General features: G+C 45.5%; 1 protein-coding gene across 3 annotated transcripts in view; it reads left to right on the top strand.

Moving 5' to 3' along the window:
* The window catches only part of ARHGAP8 (Rho GTPase activating protein 8), a 929,058-nt gene that overhangs the window by 873,638 nt on the left and 39,175 nt on the right, over nt 1-16,245 (top strand). For all 3 annotated transcript variants that reach the window (XM_078673848.1, XM_078673847.1, XM_078673846.1), the window contains exon 12: nt 7,312-7,415. In XM_078673848.1, the coding sequence (XP_078529974.1) occupies nt 7,312-7,415 (104 nt within the window). The remainder of the gene's footprint in view (nt 1-7,311; nt 7,416-16,245) is intronic.

Here is a 16,245-nt window from a genome sequence, read left to right as displayed (position 1 = left end):
CTCGGTTTATATAGGACTGCCTCTATGATCGTTTGTTTGTTTAAAGACGGAACTGAGACTGTCCTTATTTGCACTACAGATCAATTGCGGATGACTATTGACAATGGACAATCAGTTGTACTTGTCCTCTTAGATTTATCGGCGGCATTTGACACGGTGGACCACCACACCCTTCTGTCCAGACTTATGGCAGTGGGTGTGGGGGGGCCGATGTTAAACTGGCTAAAATCCTACTTGTCAGGACGCTGCCAGGCTGTATTTCTCCCCCCTTTTCTATCCAAATTTAGATCGACAACAAATGGTGTCCCCAAGGGCTCTTCCCTCAGCCCTGTTTTATTTAACATTTATATTAAACCCCTCATCTCACTTATAAAAACTCACAATATCAAGCTAATCAATTATGCAGATGACATTCAATTAATTCTGTCACTGAACAACAACCAGGAGGATACCATAGGTAACTTCCAAGCATGCGCTCTTGACATCTTTGATTGGATGAATGCAAATTCACTTAAAATGAACGGAAATAAAACTGAACTCCTTTGTTGCCCTTCCAACAAAATTCCGGTATCCTTATCACCTATCTTCTGCCTGCTACCCACGGAAAACCCACTGGGCAACCCTGCAGCAGTACGAAATCTAGGTGTGATCATTGACAAAGGTTTGTCTCTGGATAATCATGGGAACTGACTTACCAGGACCTGTTTTGCACTGACCTGGGCCCTCAGAAAGCTTTATCCTCTGCTTGACCTACCAGCTAGAGCCTTGATTTCCAGAGGGGTAATACTAAGTAGGCTGGACTATTGCAATGCCCTGTTAGGAGCTCCTAATTACCTGTTAAAAAAAGCTAGAATGCATCCTGACAATCACTGCTAAGCTAGCACTGACTAAACCTCGATATTCATCTGCTACAGAGGCCTTGAAGGAGCTCCACTGGCTGCCTATTAAGCAGAGAATTATCTTTACATCTCTCTGTATTGTCCATAAGGCGCTACAAAAAAAGGATCAATACCCCTCCAAAACAAACTAAAAAAATATACTCCTGGTAGAAACCTCCAATCCACCACAGGCAACTATGTCCAAGAACTGAGATTTTGAAAAGTCAGACAAGGAGGACGTACCTTCACTGTCAACGCAGCCCGTATATGGAACAAACTACCAGCTCCCTTACGATCTCAATCTGACCTACTAAAATTCAGGAAAGCACTGAAAACCTGGTTATTTCCTCACTAGCGACACGCTTCTCAGTCTTTCGATCTGCTGTTTGCTTACATAGTGGTTTTAGCACCTGGATGCCATTTTTGGTCACAGTGCTCTTTATTAAATAACTATTACATTAGATACCTCCCGTGTTCATGGTCCTTGTTAGAAAAAATATATGCATTTTAAATCGATGCATTTCAAATTATACCCTGGAACGCTACCTTGCGCTTTACTGGCTCCTTCTTAACCCCTTCGACGCTCATGACGAGCTGGGCTCGTCATGAGGTAGCCTCCTCGCACGCTCATGACGAGCCCAGCTCGTCATGAATAATGGGTTTTTGCATATTCCAGCACAGCAGGGGAAAATGCGCCGCAACGATGCGGTTAAAGTGCCAGGTGCATAATCAATAAACGTAACAGATCATTTTGGCACATGAAAATTACATTGCTTCACATTTACATTAAGTAAACCAGGGATCCAGGAAGATGGACATACTCATCAGAATATACAAATCGTTGAGTCCTCCCTTTTAATGTGTACTCTTAGGACATCCTCTTATGTCTAACCAACACCTTCAATATTTTCAATAACATAACGTTAAAATTGCTGTTACAGTGTCTAGTCCGCACTATTCAAGGTATTTCCAATAACTTGCTAAGTAACCCGACGCAAGCGTGGGTCTAAAGATTTTTTCCCATGGTTGAATTGCGATTCAAGTTATTACTTCTAAGTAGACATTTATATTATATTCCTATTCAACTAGAAAGTGTTACTTTTAATACTTGAGCACGTGTCTTCACTGCATCTGTCACGACCCTTATGTGCTGGAATTAGTGCACTCCCAAAACTAAATCCCTAGTGGAATATTATCTACAATTCTTCCTCTTCTACCGAAAGTAGGGAAAGGATATGTTCTATGACATCATTGATAACATCACTGATGACATCTTAGCAACACTGTGCACAACGAGGGAGTGGGTACTAGTTACTTCAGTTAATTAACACTGGTAACTTCCAATGAGTTTTTTTCCGTTTAAAATATTACGTTTTTACTGACTTTTTCAACTAACTATAATGTCACTTTAACCTTTCTTTTTTCTGTGTGTGTGTGTGTTTGTATATAAATATATATATACACAAATGCAAAGTCATCCTGTACCCTGGGCACCCCCATTGTTTTTACTTACTGGTGACTTTCCCTGGGCTCTGCGCTTAACCAGGGCCAGTGCTGTGGTGAAAACACACGCACATGATTGGCATGACCTACTCTATAAGCCCCTAATATAGAACAGGACAGGGGTATTAAACCAACTTTAAGTCCCTAGTATATACTATGGCCATATGCCCTTTCTGCGCTTTCATGTGTCCCCTGCTGAGAGCCTTAGGTCATTTTAAAAGCAACCCTGTGTTGCAGAACTGCTTTTAAATAAATGTAAACTATCCTCAAACTTTACTTTGGTGGTTAAATAAATGCTGGAGCAGAGGGCTATAGAAAATGTGAGTTAAGACTCCATGGGCCAGATGTACAACCCACCAATTTGCAACTGGGGTTGCAAATAGCATGCTTTATTAATATTGATGAGGCAGGCGCAATTTGCGACTCCATTAGGAATGGCTAGCACTCAAACGGATGGTGGCCTGCTGGGATCAGCAGACCACCATGCCTGTGACAGCTTTTAAATAAAAAAGTATTTTTTTAATGCAGCCTGTTTTCCTTAAAAGAAAGCGGGATGCATTTTAAAAAAAAGAAAAATTTAACATTTCAGTTTCATTTTTTACAGGCAGGCAGTAGTCACTGGGACCACTGCCTGCCCTTAAAAAATAATTGTTGTCCCATGCCAATGTTTTACCAGCTACTTGAAGTAGGTGGTAAATTGCGAGTGTTTTTTACGACCAAATTCGATTCGCTATAAGGAAGGGACGCCCTTGGCACGCCCCTTCCTAATAGCGAGTTGCAGACCTTATTTTGCAAATAGGTCAAATTTACTGATTCACAAAATGAGGTTTGAACATGGCCATGCCCTAACTTGCGGTCGCAAACGGGCTGATTGACCGTTTGCGACCGCAATTTAGGGTCGTACATCTGGCCCCATATTCCCCAGAACTGCCTCTATAAATGCTGAGAGCCCTCCCGCATGGCGGCAATTGGCGAGGCCTTGATCTTTGGATTGAGGCGGGGTCGACGAAGATGAGAGACCTTTACAGGGATGCTGAATTGCTCATGTTTGAAGAATTCTGCGTGGAGTTCAACTTTTCTCGGGGACATTTTTTATTACATAGAGTGCTTACATCAGCACAATGTAAACACTGTTGCACAGGGACCACCGAACCTCCAACAGAGCTGTTACTATATGGCTCTTTCTGCAGGCACTATAGAAGCGTCTCTTGTTTGTATAGAGCATTGCATGCAGATCAACAATGGAAAAATTACGCTCTCAATGGGAGGAGGATTTAGGTGTTCCTATCACTACAAAGATTTGGGACATGATATTGGATAGAACTCCCAAGGTCTCCAGGAATGCACGCTTTAAGCTTATTGATTACTATGTCCTACATAGATCAAAATCTGACCGCCGAGCGCATAGGTATAGACTTACAGATAGCGGGCGCAACCTGCCCTAGATTAGGGTTAAAAGGAGCGCACATACTATATATGTTCTGGACATGCCCTGGGTTACAAGCGTTTTGGGAGGGGTTCTTCCATGTGGTCGAGGAGAATATCGAGAGAGAGATCCCAACACCCTGAAACACTGTTTACAGAGTTGGTTCCCCCACACGTCTTAGACTAAAGACATAAGTAAGCTCGAGGAACTGGCATTTATCCTTGCAAGCTGGAGATCGCTTTGAATTGAAAGATGCCTAGAGGCTCCCGCCTAAACATGTGAGAAGGGAAATGATCAAGTGGGCAGGGTGTGAGGGACTAATATTGATGAGAGAAGCCAGGAGAGGGATAGGAGATTTAGAGATAGCGCAAGCCCGAGGATCTATGGCAGATAGCCTAGTCAATCCTGAATGGGATATGCCCATGGGGTCACCTGTGGGATCCCCGGAGGGTCTCCTGATGGCTGAAAACCCTTTCTAGCTAGCTCTGTAGTAGTGACCTCTAAGCGAATATGGAGAAGGCGGACCTGCTGATAACTGTGTCATTGACACCTTTTCTTCTGTATCATGTAAGTGTGTCTCTTGCACCCCCAGACTTTTCCTAGATCACACTCTGTAGTACTGACTCATGGGGGATAGAGGGGAGGGACAACCGAACTGTTAAGGTTCTGGCATTGTCACAATTTAGATTCATGAATGTACCGGGGGGTATTTCGGGGTCCAAGCTGTCCAAGAATGCTATCTTGATTGTGCGGATGGATGTGTAAAAGACAATACAATTTGTTTACAAAAAAACTCGACTTTGATGGGAAGGGCACTTAAAATACAATATTTTGGCATATTAGGGATGGAGGAGTCGGGTACGTATAAGGAGGACCCTTTAAAATAGGTTTTATTTGCCCTGTGAATAGAGAAATTGCACACTACTTCACTTTCCCTATTGTAGTAAAGTACTTCCCAAAATCGACTTTGTGCTAGGAGCACTCTGAAGTGAGGATCTACATTATATTTGCAGAACCCCTAAAGTCTCCTCTAGGTGTGCCAAGGGTGGGGGTCCAGTAGCTATAAGCAGGGTTCTTATAAAAGAGGTTTTATAGTACCTGGCATTGGAGAAATTGGACATTTTGTTTTCCCATTGTAGATTCCCAGACACATAGGTGAACATTGCAATAGTTTATGAACTCATAACTAACTCTAGCAATCAAAGGAAATATCATTTAAGGACATAGGAGAATGGGATGATAAATCCAACAATATGCTATTGTTTAATCTATCCTGAATTATACATACAAGGAGTTATAAGACTTTCTTGTCCGTAAGCTGAAATTCAGCCTTCCTGTGGTCTCCCCTGATTGGTCAGATTTAAGAGGATTAGCCAGGCTGCTTTGATGAAGTTATAAGTGTCACCCAGGGAGGAAGGCAGTGTCCGCTCCTCCTCTGCTAAGGCGAACGAGAGTCGTCCCACTGAACAAAAGGAAAAATAACATTATAATAACTAATGTTATTATCATGTTAATTTTCCTATAGCTGCCAGTGGCTCTCAGGTGGGGCAGGGCAGGCAGGGATGGCTAGAGCAGGGGAGGAATGCTGTGCACTCCCAAAGTGCACATGAACTGTTTGGCTGGCCCTCTTGGGCCGACCAAACAGTTAATGCGCACTTTGCATATTTCCACCAGGCTGCATTACACAGCCTGGTCAGGAACATGCACAAGCTCCCTGTTCCAGTTTGAGCGCCGAATCACAGCACTCCGACCAATCACAACGCTGCAATGCAGCGTTGTGATTGGCTCAGGGGAACCTGTCTAGCATGTACTTCCTGGTGCGGGTCTGTAGGAAGATGAAGAGGACCCAGGCGAGGCGGCAGCCAGCTGTTCCGGGTAAGGTTTTGAAAAAAAATATTTCTCATTCCGTCCTTCGCCGACCCTCCCCCACACTCCTTCCCACCGCCTCACCACCCATGTCCGGTAGCAGCTGCTACTGGAGAGAGGCTATCTCTTGAAAGAGGACCCTACTCCACAGGAATGCCAGAGCAGGGGGAGGGGTTGTAAAGCATCAGCTTCAAAGGCAGAAAGGGACAGGCAGAGACAGCCAGGTCCATCTATCCCTGATTCACTCTAAATCCTGCCAGATAGTAGGCTTAAGGAAGGAATTTGCAGATGCCAGGAGGAGGAGAGCTATGGAAATGAGCCATACTGGAGGTTGGTTTAGCTAGTTCTTGCTCCTCTGCTGAGATTTCAGCCATATTGAATTTTGAAAGAATATTGCTCTCTCAGAGACCATTGTGACACACTTTGGAAGGAGTGATCATGTTCTGGGTCGGCACACTGGCAAAAAAATACTTGTTTCCGAGGTTCTGACGTAGTCATCTTTGAGCAAATGTACAAACTGCATGTTGAAGTTTGAAGGCACCCACGTCTGTAAAAAAAAAAAAAAAAAAAAAAACTGTCCCTGACCTCATTCACGGATTGGAATGCTTGAGCATTGAGTCTAACATTGGACAATGTCTAGCATAAACTAAGTGGAGAACTGAAAACCTTCCAGAAGGTATATGATTTTTTTACAGGAAGGTGTGGGAGCACACTGCTGTCCTCCCAGCACAGTTCGCCCCTTAGCATTATGGTAAATGCAATTTGCAGTGCAAGCTTACTTGGTATTTTGCTGGAGTGTTCCACCAAAGTTGGTGCAGGTTAGTGCTGTCACCGCTAGTCACATGTGTTTTATCCGTCATCAGTAGAGATCAAAAAACGATTTTCTTCTGGGGTTGCTGAGCAGGCTGCCAAAATTCTTACAGGTCTGAGTACCTCTCACAGGCACACAGGTGCATCTCCACAAGCTCAAGGGAGCCGTTTTAAACAGGAAGGCGTTTTTAACAGAAAGAAATTATGTCAAGATGTTGGAAAAAAAGGGCCATGAAGAGCCACTTGAAGTGTTATTGAAGAGATAAACTCCCACGAGAGTTATTGTTGCCTTGAAGAAGTGCCATCAGAAAATAAAGGGATGAAACGCGTAGGCTGTTGCTCATTTGGCTGTTGCACAATTTGGAATTGTTCATCTATCATGTTAGGAGAATGAAAATTAAAAGAAAATGAAAATGGATATATTTTTAGAGATTGATTTTCCTGATGTCTGGTGTCTTTACTGTCGTTTGATCCAGACATAATGAACTGTAAACTATAAGAGGAATTCTTTAAATGTTGTAAAAATCTTAGTGCGCTCCTCAAACTCTTATTTTTTCATGTGTGTATATATATATATATATATATATATATATATGTATGTATGTATATATATATATATATATATACATACATACATGTATATTTATTTATATATATATATATATATATATATATATATATATATACATACATGTATATGTATATACACACACACGCACACACATGCATTTTTTGTCATAAAGATGACTATGACTACCTTGGGTTCTCCTCCACTTTCTCCCCGTCATTTTATAGACAACAAGTTCACAAATTACCTTTTGATTGCAGGTGTGGAAAGCATCTTACGAGTGGCTCATTGTAAAGAAGTAGTACACAAATTACCAGCACACAACTATGCTGTTCTGAAATACCTGATGTGTTTCCTTAATTTGGTGAGTATATCTGAGTATAATTATCTGTTAACATTTACTCAGCGTCGGATGAGGTCTGTGTACTGCCGGCAAACGTGGCTTTAAAAATGGCTTCCAAGTCAGCTACATGATGTTGGACACAGGTTACCACTAACAAAGCTCCTAGTTGTATTACAGGTGGACTACTGGTTACATCACATACAAATGTACAGTTGACTTGTGACTTGACGTTGTTGCTACTTGGCCAGCGAAAATGTAATTAGCAAAATTGCAGAAAGTATCTTCAAACCTGGTCCAATTGGTTGAAAATGAGGACCCGATATTCTATACCAATGTGGAAATCTAGAACAAAATATTCACCTATATTATACCCAGCTGTAAAAAAGAAAAGTGACATTGTCAAGAGGGCATCCGATGTATTCTCATGGAAGCGCGTACAGAATGTAGAGTGAATGTTTGACTGATTTGTTCTCTTAACTCTCGGAGGAAAAGGTGTATGTGAAGGGATTCTGTGGAAGGCAGGAGCATATATAAAACAGCATGCAGAAAAAAGCATAGATGTTGTAGGATGGAGTATGAAGAGCTAAACATTGGTTTGGTTGGGCTTTATCTCATAATTACTTGTTTGTTTGTTAGTGGCATTTACATACACACTGGCACAATCTTGCCGTCTAAGCCAAAAAACAGAAATTACATTTGTACATCTCACGAGCTATTCCTAAATTGGCCCCGGCCTGCGATTCCACGACACCCCAACTGGTTGCACATAGTTGTAGCTTACTTGCATGTCCCTAAGAGAACACTATACAGTATACATTCTCCTGTCACTGGTGGGGAAGCGAAGGTTTCAAATCTTCTAAAGGCAGACTCCTTGTGACACGCTGCCACCTTCGTAACTGGTTTCCAGAAGCAACCTCTAATGTGCGAACATGTCGTCACTCTTTGTGCTTTCTTTGCCAAAAATAATGTTACTTAAAAGTGTTACATTTAAAATACAAACCTAAAGAAAAAAATAACCAGTAAAAAAAGTCCCAGCCATCAATTTAATTAGCAAAGTCAAAAAGGTTTAGCCACCAGCTTTCCTCCAATAAGTCACTAGTCGCCTCTCAGTCGCTTGCTTGAGGGGAACCACCACCAAACAAGGAGGCATACTCCACCCTGTTTCGGCACTAAGGGTCGCCATGTTAGAATTAAGGCATCTGTCTCCCCCATAGGTTTGAATACGGGCCCCCTCAAGATATAATTGTTGATGTAGATCTGTAGAGATTTCCAGTAATCCTCCGGGCACTCCTTTACTTCATGATTACTACCACTGCCCACCATGGGACTATCAAGTAAAAATCTTGCATCAGCAGCGCCCCTAAACTGCCCCGAAAACACCTTGTTAAGTTCTGTGTATCTTGTGTTATCTGTTTGTACTGTTATATTTCTAGCTCCGTTAAAAATGCTGTTGTTGGTGGGATCACCTCTGCGCCGGTGCTGAGTTTTTCACAATGGTCAATACATTTTGTAAAAGTTTTGGAATCTAGAATTTTTATTTAGGTACTATTATTTCATTTATATATCTTGAGTGTATTTAAATAGCATGGACGTTGTCTCGTGGCAGCTGAGCGCTCTGCATGTGACAGTGTGACCAGTATCATTGGCGGATAATTGACTAACTTGGGAAGGAGAGAGGACCGCAGTGACATGGCAGGCGTGTGTGGCAGTTTATATTAGAAACGATTGCTGATTATATATCAGGTGTTTGGGGGGGGGTTATAAGTTTTGAGGGCGATGGTATAGAGAAGAGAAGCCTGCCTTGAATTTCCACATTATATTTTTGAGATGTGAATTAACACATGATCCAGCAATACACTCCTTCTCCTTAGTAGACACAATGAGTGGCTCTGTCCGCTGTTATCTCCCTTGGCTTTCTGCCTGTGCCATGCTGCTTAGGTTAGCTGCTGAAAGCAACGACTGGCCACTGCTTATAGCTTCTCAAAACTAATCAGAGTTTAAAGTGCCAGTCGTTGCTTTCAGCAGCTAACCTGAGCAGCATGGCACAGGCAGAAAGCCAAGGGAGATAGCAGCGGACAGAGCCACTCATTGTGTCTACTAAGGAGAAGGAGTGTATTGCTGGATCATGTGTTAATTCACATCTCAAAATATAATGTGGAAATTCAAGGCAGGCTTCTCTTCTCACTACCATCGCCCTCAAAACTTATACAGCCCCCCCAAACAACTGATATATAATCAGCAATCGTTTCTAATATAAACCATGGGCCTCTAAGCAGTTGTCCAGGGACCACTATCATAACACAGTTCTTGCAGAATTGTACATCTACCAAAGCTCACCCAGGTTATTGCAATCACTCTAGAAGTTACAAGGTGGGCTTATTTCCTGAATATGACCCTGCAGTTAAAGGGCACTAAGTGGGTCCCTATAAGATTGAAGGTGTAGGCCGAACATGGAGTATATTTTATCTAACCATGGTTGGGCATGGTAGATAAAAATGTATTACCACAATCTGAATGCAAATCCAAGGTCAGTGATTGGCATGGAAGTTAATCACCACCCACTTAACACAATTTGGCTTACAGTACTGGCCTCCTGCGTGGTTCCTTTTGAAAGATTTGCAAGTAGAGTACTTCCAGCAAAAACCAATTGTCTTTTCTTTGAACACGCGAGTGTAACTGGCGGAGACACTGACACAACTGAAACAAGGCATAGAGCAGTAGCAGTAATTTACCCGGTCAATCAATCAGGGGTTTGTAAAGCGCGCTACTCACCCGCGAGGGTCTCAAGGAGCTGGGGGGAGGGGGATTGGGTAGTGCAGCTCTGGTTCAGTCGAAAAGCCAGGTCCTGACGTTCTTCCTGAAGTTGTGGAGGGTAGGGGGGCGTCTGATGCCGACGGGGAGCTCGTTCCAGTCTTTGGCTGCTACGTAGGAGAAAGCTCTTCCGCCTGCTCTGGTTCGGCTGATGCAGGGGTCTCAGCGAGGGTAAGGTAGGCGGAGCAGAGGTTCCTCTTAGGTACGTGGAAGGAGACTCTCTTGTTGAGGTATTTGGGTCCGATGTTGCGGAGGGATTTGTAGGTGTGAGTGAGTAGTTTAAAGTTTACTCTCTTCTCGATGGGTAGCCAGTGGAGGTCTCGCAGGTGTTGTGTTATGTGCTCATGCCGTGGGGTGCCGAGGACGAGTCTGGCTGCTGCATTCTGGATGGTTTGGAGTTTGTGAAGGAGAGTTCTTTTGATTCCAGCGTAGAGGGCTTGCCGTAGTCCAGTCTGCTGGTTATGAGAGCATGGGTGGTGGTTTTTCTGCATTCGGGTGGGATCCATTTGAAGGTCTTGCGGAAGATCCAGAGGCAGTTAAAACTGGTGGAGGTGACGGAGTTGATCTGGCGGGTCATGGTGAGGTAGGAGTCGAGGATGAGGCTGAGGTTCCATGCGTGGTCTGTCGGGGTGGGCGGACTCCCTTAGGGCAGAGGGCCACAAGGTGTTGTCCCAAGCAGAGGTGGAGGTTCTGAGGATGAGGACCTCGGTCTTCTCTGAGTTGAGCTTCATGCAACTGCTATTCAGCCAGGCCGCGACATCCCTAATTTCTTACTGGAAGCAGAGTCTGGTGTCTTCGGGGTTGTTAGTGAGAGAGAGGTGAGCTGGGTGTCGTCGGGGTATGATACAATGCGCAGCCCGTGCTATCTGACGATGGCGGCGAGGGGGGCCATGTAGATGTTGAAAAGCGTGGGGCTAAGTGAAGATCCTAGGTGTACTCCGCAGTTGTTCTCTGTGGATTCAGAGAGGAAGGGAGGGAGTCTGATCCTCTGGTTTCTGCCAAAGAGAAAGGAACGGATCCAGGAGAGGGCGGTTCCTCGTATCCCAGCGTTGTGCTGTCTGGCAGCGAGGGTGTGATGAGAGACTGTGTCAAAAGCTCCAGAGAGGTCTAGTAGGAGGAGAGCCGCAGTGTGTCCCTTGTCGAGTAGCATGCAGATGTCGTCAGTAGCAGCGAGGAGGGTGGTCTTGGTGCTGTGGTTGCTGCGGAAGCCGTACTGGGATGAGTCTAGGATGGAGTTCTCTGATGAAGGCTGTCAGCTGTGTGTTTACGAGTCTTTTGGTGACTTTGGCAGCAAAGGGGAGGAGAGAGATGGGCCAATAGTTTTTCAGGTCTGTCGGGTTGGCCGAGGGCTTCTTAAGGAGGGGTTTGACCTCTACCGGCTTCCATGCGTCTGGGAAAATGCCAGATTCAAATGAGGCATTGATGGTCCAACCTAGTACGGGTGCGAAGGCAGCGGTGGCCCTGTGGTAGATGTGCAGTGAGCAGGGGTCCGTGGGGGCTCCTGAGTGGGTGTTCCTCATGGTCATGGTGGTGTGTTCGACAGTGGCAGGATTCCAAGCTGTGATAGTCGGCTCTTTGTCGGTGGTGGTGGCGAGGGGGTGGTCTGTGGCGTCTGTTCACTGAAGTTGTCGTAGAGTGCCTTGATTACGAGTGGAAATAGGAGTTGAGTTTGTTGCATAGATCCTGGGATGGTGTGACGTCCGCGGCTTCGCTGGGGGGTTTGGCGAGTTTCTATAAGACGTTGAAGAGTTCTTTAGCGTTGGTTGCGTTGGTTTGATTTTGTTCTTGATGAAAGACCGCTTTGTGTCTCTTATGTGCTAGTGGTATTCCTTCAGAGTGTTACGGTAGCTGTTAAAGTCTTCCGTGGTTTTCCGGTTTCGCCAGATTTTTTCAAGACGTCTGCAGGAGCGCCTGCCTTCTTGCAGTTTGGTGGTGAACCAGGTGGCTTTTAGGGGGCGTGGTTTGCCAGGGTGGCGGAGGGGTGCGAGTTTGTCGGCGCATCTGGAGATCCAGCGGTGAAATTCCTTAACTGCGTAGTTGGCGTTGGTCGTGGCGCAGGGTGGTGTTAAGGTGCTCCTCTGTGATCTTGCTCCATTTCGTTTGAGGCTGGTGCGGGGGGTTGGGTCTGGTGGGTGTGCTGAAGGTGAAGTGTACACAGTGGTGGTCCGTCCAGAGGGGCAGTGAGGTGTGGCTGAAATGGATGTTCATCCCCCCTGCGAACACAGGGTCGAGGGTGTGTCCTGCTCTGTGCGTGGGGGTGGTGACTAGCTGCTTCAGTCTGAGGTTGGAGAGGTTGTCTAGGAGGATGATGGGGTCGGGTTTGCTGCAGTTATCAAGGTGAAAGTTATGTAAATGTAAATGTAGGCGTATTTATAGAGCGCACTGATACTCAGGAGTGTCCTGGCGCTGTACTCATACCGCTAGGGAACCCATCCTGGCTTTTCCCCCGTGAAATGTCCACTCCTGGGCATCCCCGGGGTGCAACCAGGCATCCCCAGCGCTGTAGGGGGCCGTTGTGGAGACTAAGCAAGCTATTGCCCAGAGTTGCAGCGTGGGACTCGTGCTCAGAGTAGGCACCGAGGCGAGAAATCAGGTCCGAGGAATTATGAGCCCAAGAACCGCCGAGATCACCGAGATCAGCCGAGGCGGGATTTGAACCCTGGTCCCGGGCCAGGCCTCTACACCAGGGACTGCCGCTCTAAGCAGTGAGCCACACTTCTCCACTAGTTCAGGTCTCCGAGTTGATGGTAGTCTGTCGAAGTGATGGCATGGGGCTTGACGACGTCGGCGATGGTGGTTGCGGCCTGGGAGCGCGGTCCAGGGGGGTCTATAGGCGAGGGTGCTGGGTAGCGTGGTTCTGGGGTTTGTCTGGATCTGGAAGTGGAGGTGTTCTGTGTTGGAGTCGGGGTCGCTCGAGTTGGAGGTGAAGAGTCGAAGGGAGGTCTTGTGTGCGATGGCGAGTCCTCCTCCTGGGCGGTGGGGGCGGTCCTTTCTTTGGATCTTGTATCCATTGGGGATGGCGGTGGTGATGTCCGGGCTAGAGGTGGCGTTAGTCCAGATCTCAGTGAGGAAGGAGACATCGGGCAAGAGGCTGTCGAGGAGGTCTCAAATCTTGATGGCGTGTCTGTGTAGGGAGCATACGTTGAGGATGCATGTCAGGGCTTCGTGGTGCGGGTGTCCAGAAAGTCTTCGGCGGTCATGGGGGCGCTGTTGATGGTAAAGGAAAGTCAGCAGTGTTTGCAGGAGAACTGTCCTTGGGTGGAGTTCGGAGTTGCTCCTTGGCAGTCGTCCTGCCTTCCGGGGTGAGGTGTGTGGAGGGCGGAGGCGTTGTATCGGCTCGGTTCCGTAGATCCAAGGTTTGTGGCGCTGGCTGCGGTTGGGTCGCGGATGGGCGCCGACAGGCTTGCCTTCAGCGCGCCAGCAGCACGACCGCACAGCGGCCGCCATTAATTAGGGCAGGGGGGCGGGACACAAGGTAGGGAGGCAGAAGTGGGGGCTGTGTCAGGGGGAGGGACAGCAGCGGCGGGAAACCAGCGGAGAGCAATACAATTAAATTAAATTAAATTGCCCAAGGGAAGAGAATGCCTGTGTGCAACGGGAGAAAAACAGTAAACAAGGGGAGATGGAAAATGCAGCTTACGGGCTGGGGAGGGAGCAATACTGCTCACCTCTGCCTGTGAGCAGGCTTCAGGCGCGAACCCTACTCGGGGGAGGCGATCTGGAACTGAGGCGATGCAGCTAGGAAAGCGGAGCTGCTGGGGAGAGTGCTGACCTGGACCGAGGGCAAGGTTTCACACCAGGTGAACTGTTATGCTTTACAGTGCAATAAAGCACATGTCAACTGCACTGTGCATGCCCACCCATTGCTTGCACTCCTGTGCAGTGGCACAGGACATTCTTGAATTAGCTGTAGGCATATTTCGCACCTCCAGTTGGGCTTTATGAATCTCCCCCTAGATTTGCAAGGACACATTCAGTGCCCGCTGCCACAATGCACCACCCGACTACGAGTCCAGATGCAACCACGGTAAGTACAACTGATTTGCCTTGTTTAATCAAGACCATGTCAAAATTACCTCTGTTGCCTTCTACTCCTGCCACGTAATTCAGTGATGTACAGTGACAGCTTATCATCATTAGTTCTTCTGCTGTCCATTCTGCCAACGCCAGAACAGCTTTACCTCGTTGATGGCAATCTGCCAGTCGCCACCTATTTATCTTTGGCCTTTTCCCACTCTAGCATATGGTGGTTCCCGCCATACACTGCATACTTGTTGTGCCGGCTCTGTCTTGAACAAAGAAGAGACAAAAGTGACAGTATCAGCATTGCCTGGTCTGCTTCTTCAACCTACTAGAAAAACTTTGTGTTGCCAGTAAGGGCCCTACAAGCTGATTGAGTTCAGGTACGTCAACAGTTGTCCTGCTACTGACACCTTTTCCTGACCTGCTGGAGTTTTGTGTCGCTTTATCCTTTTCCTCAGCCAAGGAACTCCCATAGAATGAACACATACTAGAGCTCTGCCTTATTTGTACCTTTCAGATATCCTGTCCTAGACAGAATCCGATTCTTCATGAAGAATCAACTATGTTTAACAAAGGAGGAAAAAGTCCCTTTTCGGTTGCTAGCAGTGACGGTTGTTACTTGCCTGCAGGAAGTATAGACCCACCACCAGGCCCAAAGAACAAAACACAATGCACCCAAGTTACCTAAATGCTCATCCTTGGGGAGGGGTGGGCGATAAAAAATCTCCAGTCTTGTCCTTCCTTTGATTCCTCTTTATGGACATGACTAGCTGTGCTGCTGTATGTTCTACAACCCAAAAATCAGTTCAGTCCATACCTGTAGCATTTAAATATTTTCTTTAAAGTAATGTAGATTATTCTGTATTTTGTGACCTTCTAGAATCAATATGCTTCTCTTTACACCTCTATTTCCTGATTAATTGCTTCGATTAGAACATTTAATAAATCATCATTAGATCCATAAAATATTTGGATATGTATATGTTTTTTAATAGAAGATATACAACATAGCTTTAAAATAGCCCGGAATCCACAAAGGGATTCCTGACTGGTGTATATGCATGTGCTACTGCTCCATAGGTATGGAGAAAATTGCAGTAGCAAATCATTATTTAGTGGTAGGATGTGGGTGTTCTACGACGTGATATGAGTTAAGTTAGTGGACGTCCAGAAATACACATATTTGAGGGAATGCACACATTTCAGTCCAAGTCATTTCCTCCCTGGAAAGGTTGGACTTTTACTACAGCAATGGAAACTGATCACCCCAAGGTTTGCTGGGTGTGTTGGGCAGGAGCTTTCCCCATGAGTAATTTTTTTCTCAGCTGGGAAAAAAACTATGCATTTGAACAGAGGTTCCATCCACATGTAGGAATGTATATGCAATGTAGAATTCTGCCCAACGAGAATAGGAGCTCTGGGATTATGATACATGAAGTTTGGCACAGCTTCCTATACCTACTTCTGGGAAAATGTGTGAGTAGAAAAACAATGTAAAAGTATCTTCGGACAGAGATGTAAATCTCCGCCTGCACGTCTAATGATATTTCTTTATGAATTGGTATTAACATCTTAGAAGAGCACCATCGTATTTGTTCTTCAAACTTTCGTTCTTATGTTTTTTTCCTGAAACGTACTGCATTTTAGATTTTCTATTCCATATCTTCTACTGAATATTGAGTAAAGTGCAATATTATCAAATTGCCCTGGGAACGTAGCAAGAGTTTGCATCAATTTTTAGTGTATCCAGAGCACTTTGTCATTGCTGGAGTTACATTAGACTTTTTTGACTGCCATTCTTTAATATCCTTTACATGGCACAAGCACTAACCTAATGTAAACTGGGCTCTCCTGAATTTGTGTGAGAATATGGCCCCATGTTAACAAGAGAATAACTTTGCCCGTGCAATTATTTCATGAGTGGCACAAGTTAATGGAGCACCACTCCGTAAGTGGCAAGAGGAAAATAAAGGCTAATTTAGACAGGCGTCAACATGCAAAAGACGTTATGTTCACT

This window comes from Lissotriton helveticus, chromosome 1_1 (genome assembly GCF_964261635.1).
Source record: "Lissotriton helveticus chromosome 1_1, aLisHel1.1, whole genome shotgun sequence".
Taxonomy (NCBI): Eukaryota; Metazoa; Chordata; class Amphibia; order Caudata; family Salamandridae; genus Lissotriton; species Lissotriton helveticus.
This window is presented reverse-complemented; position numbering and strand designations above follow the sequence as displayed.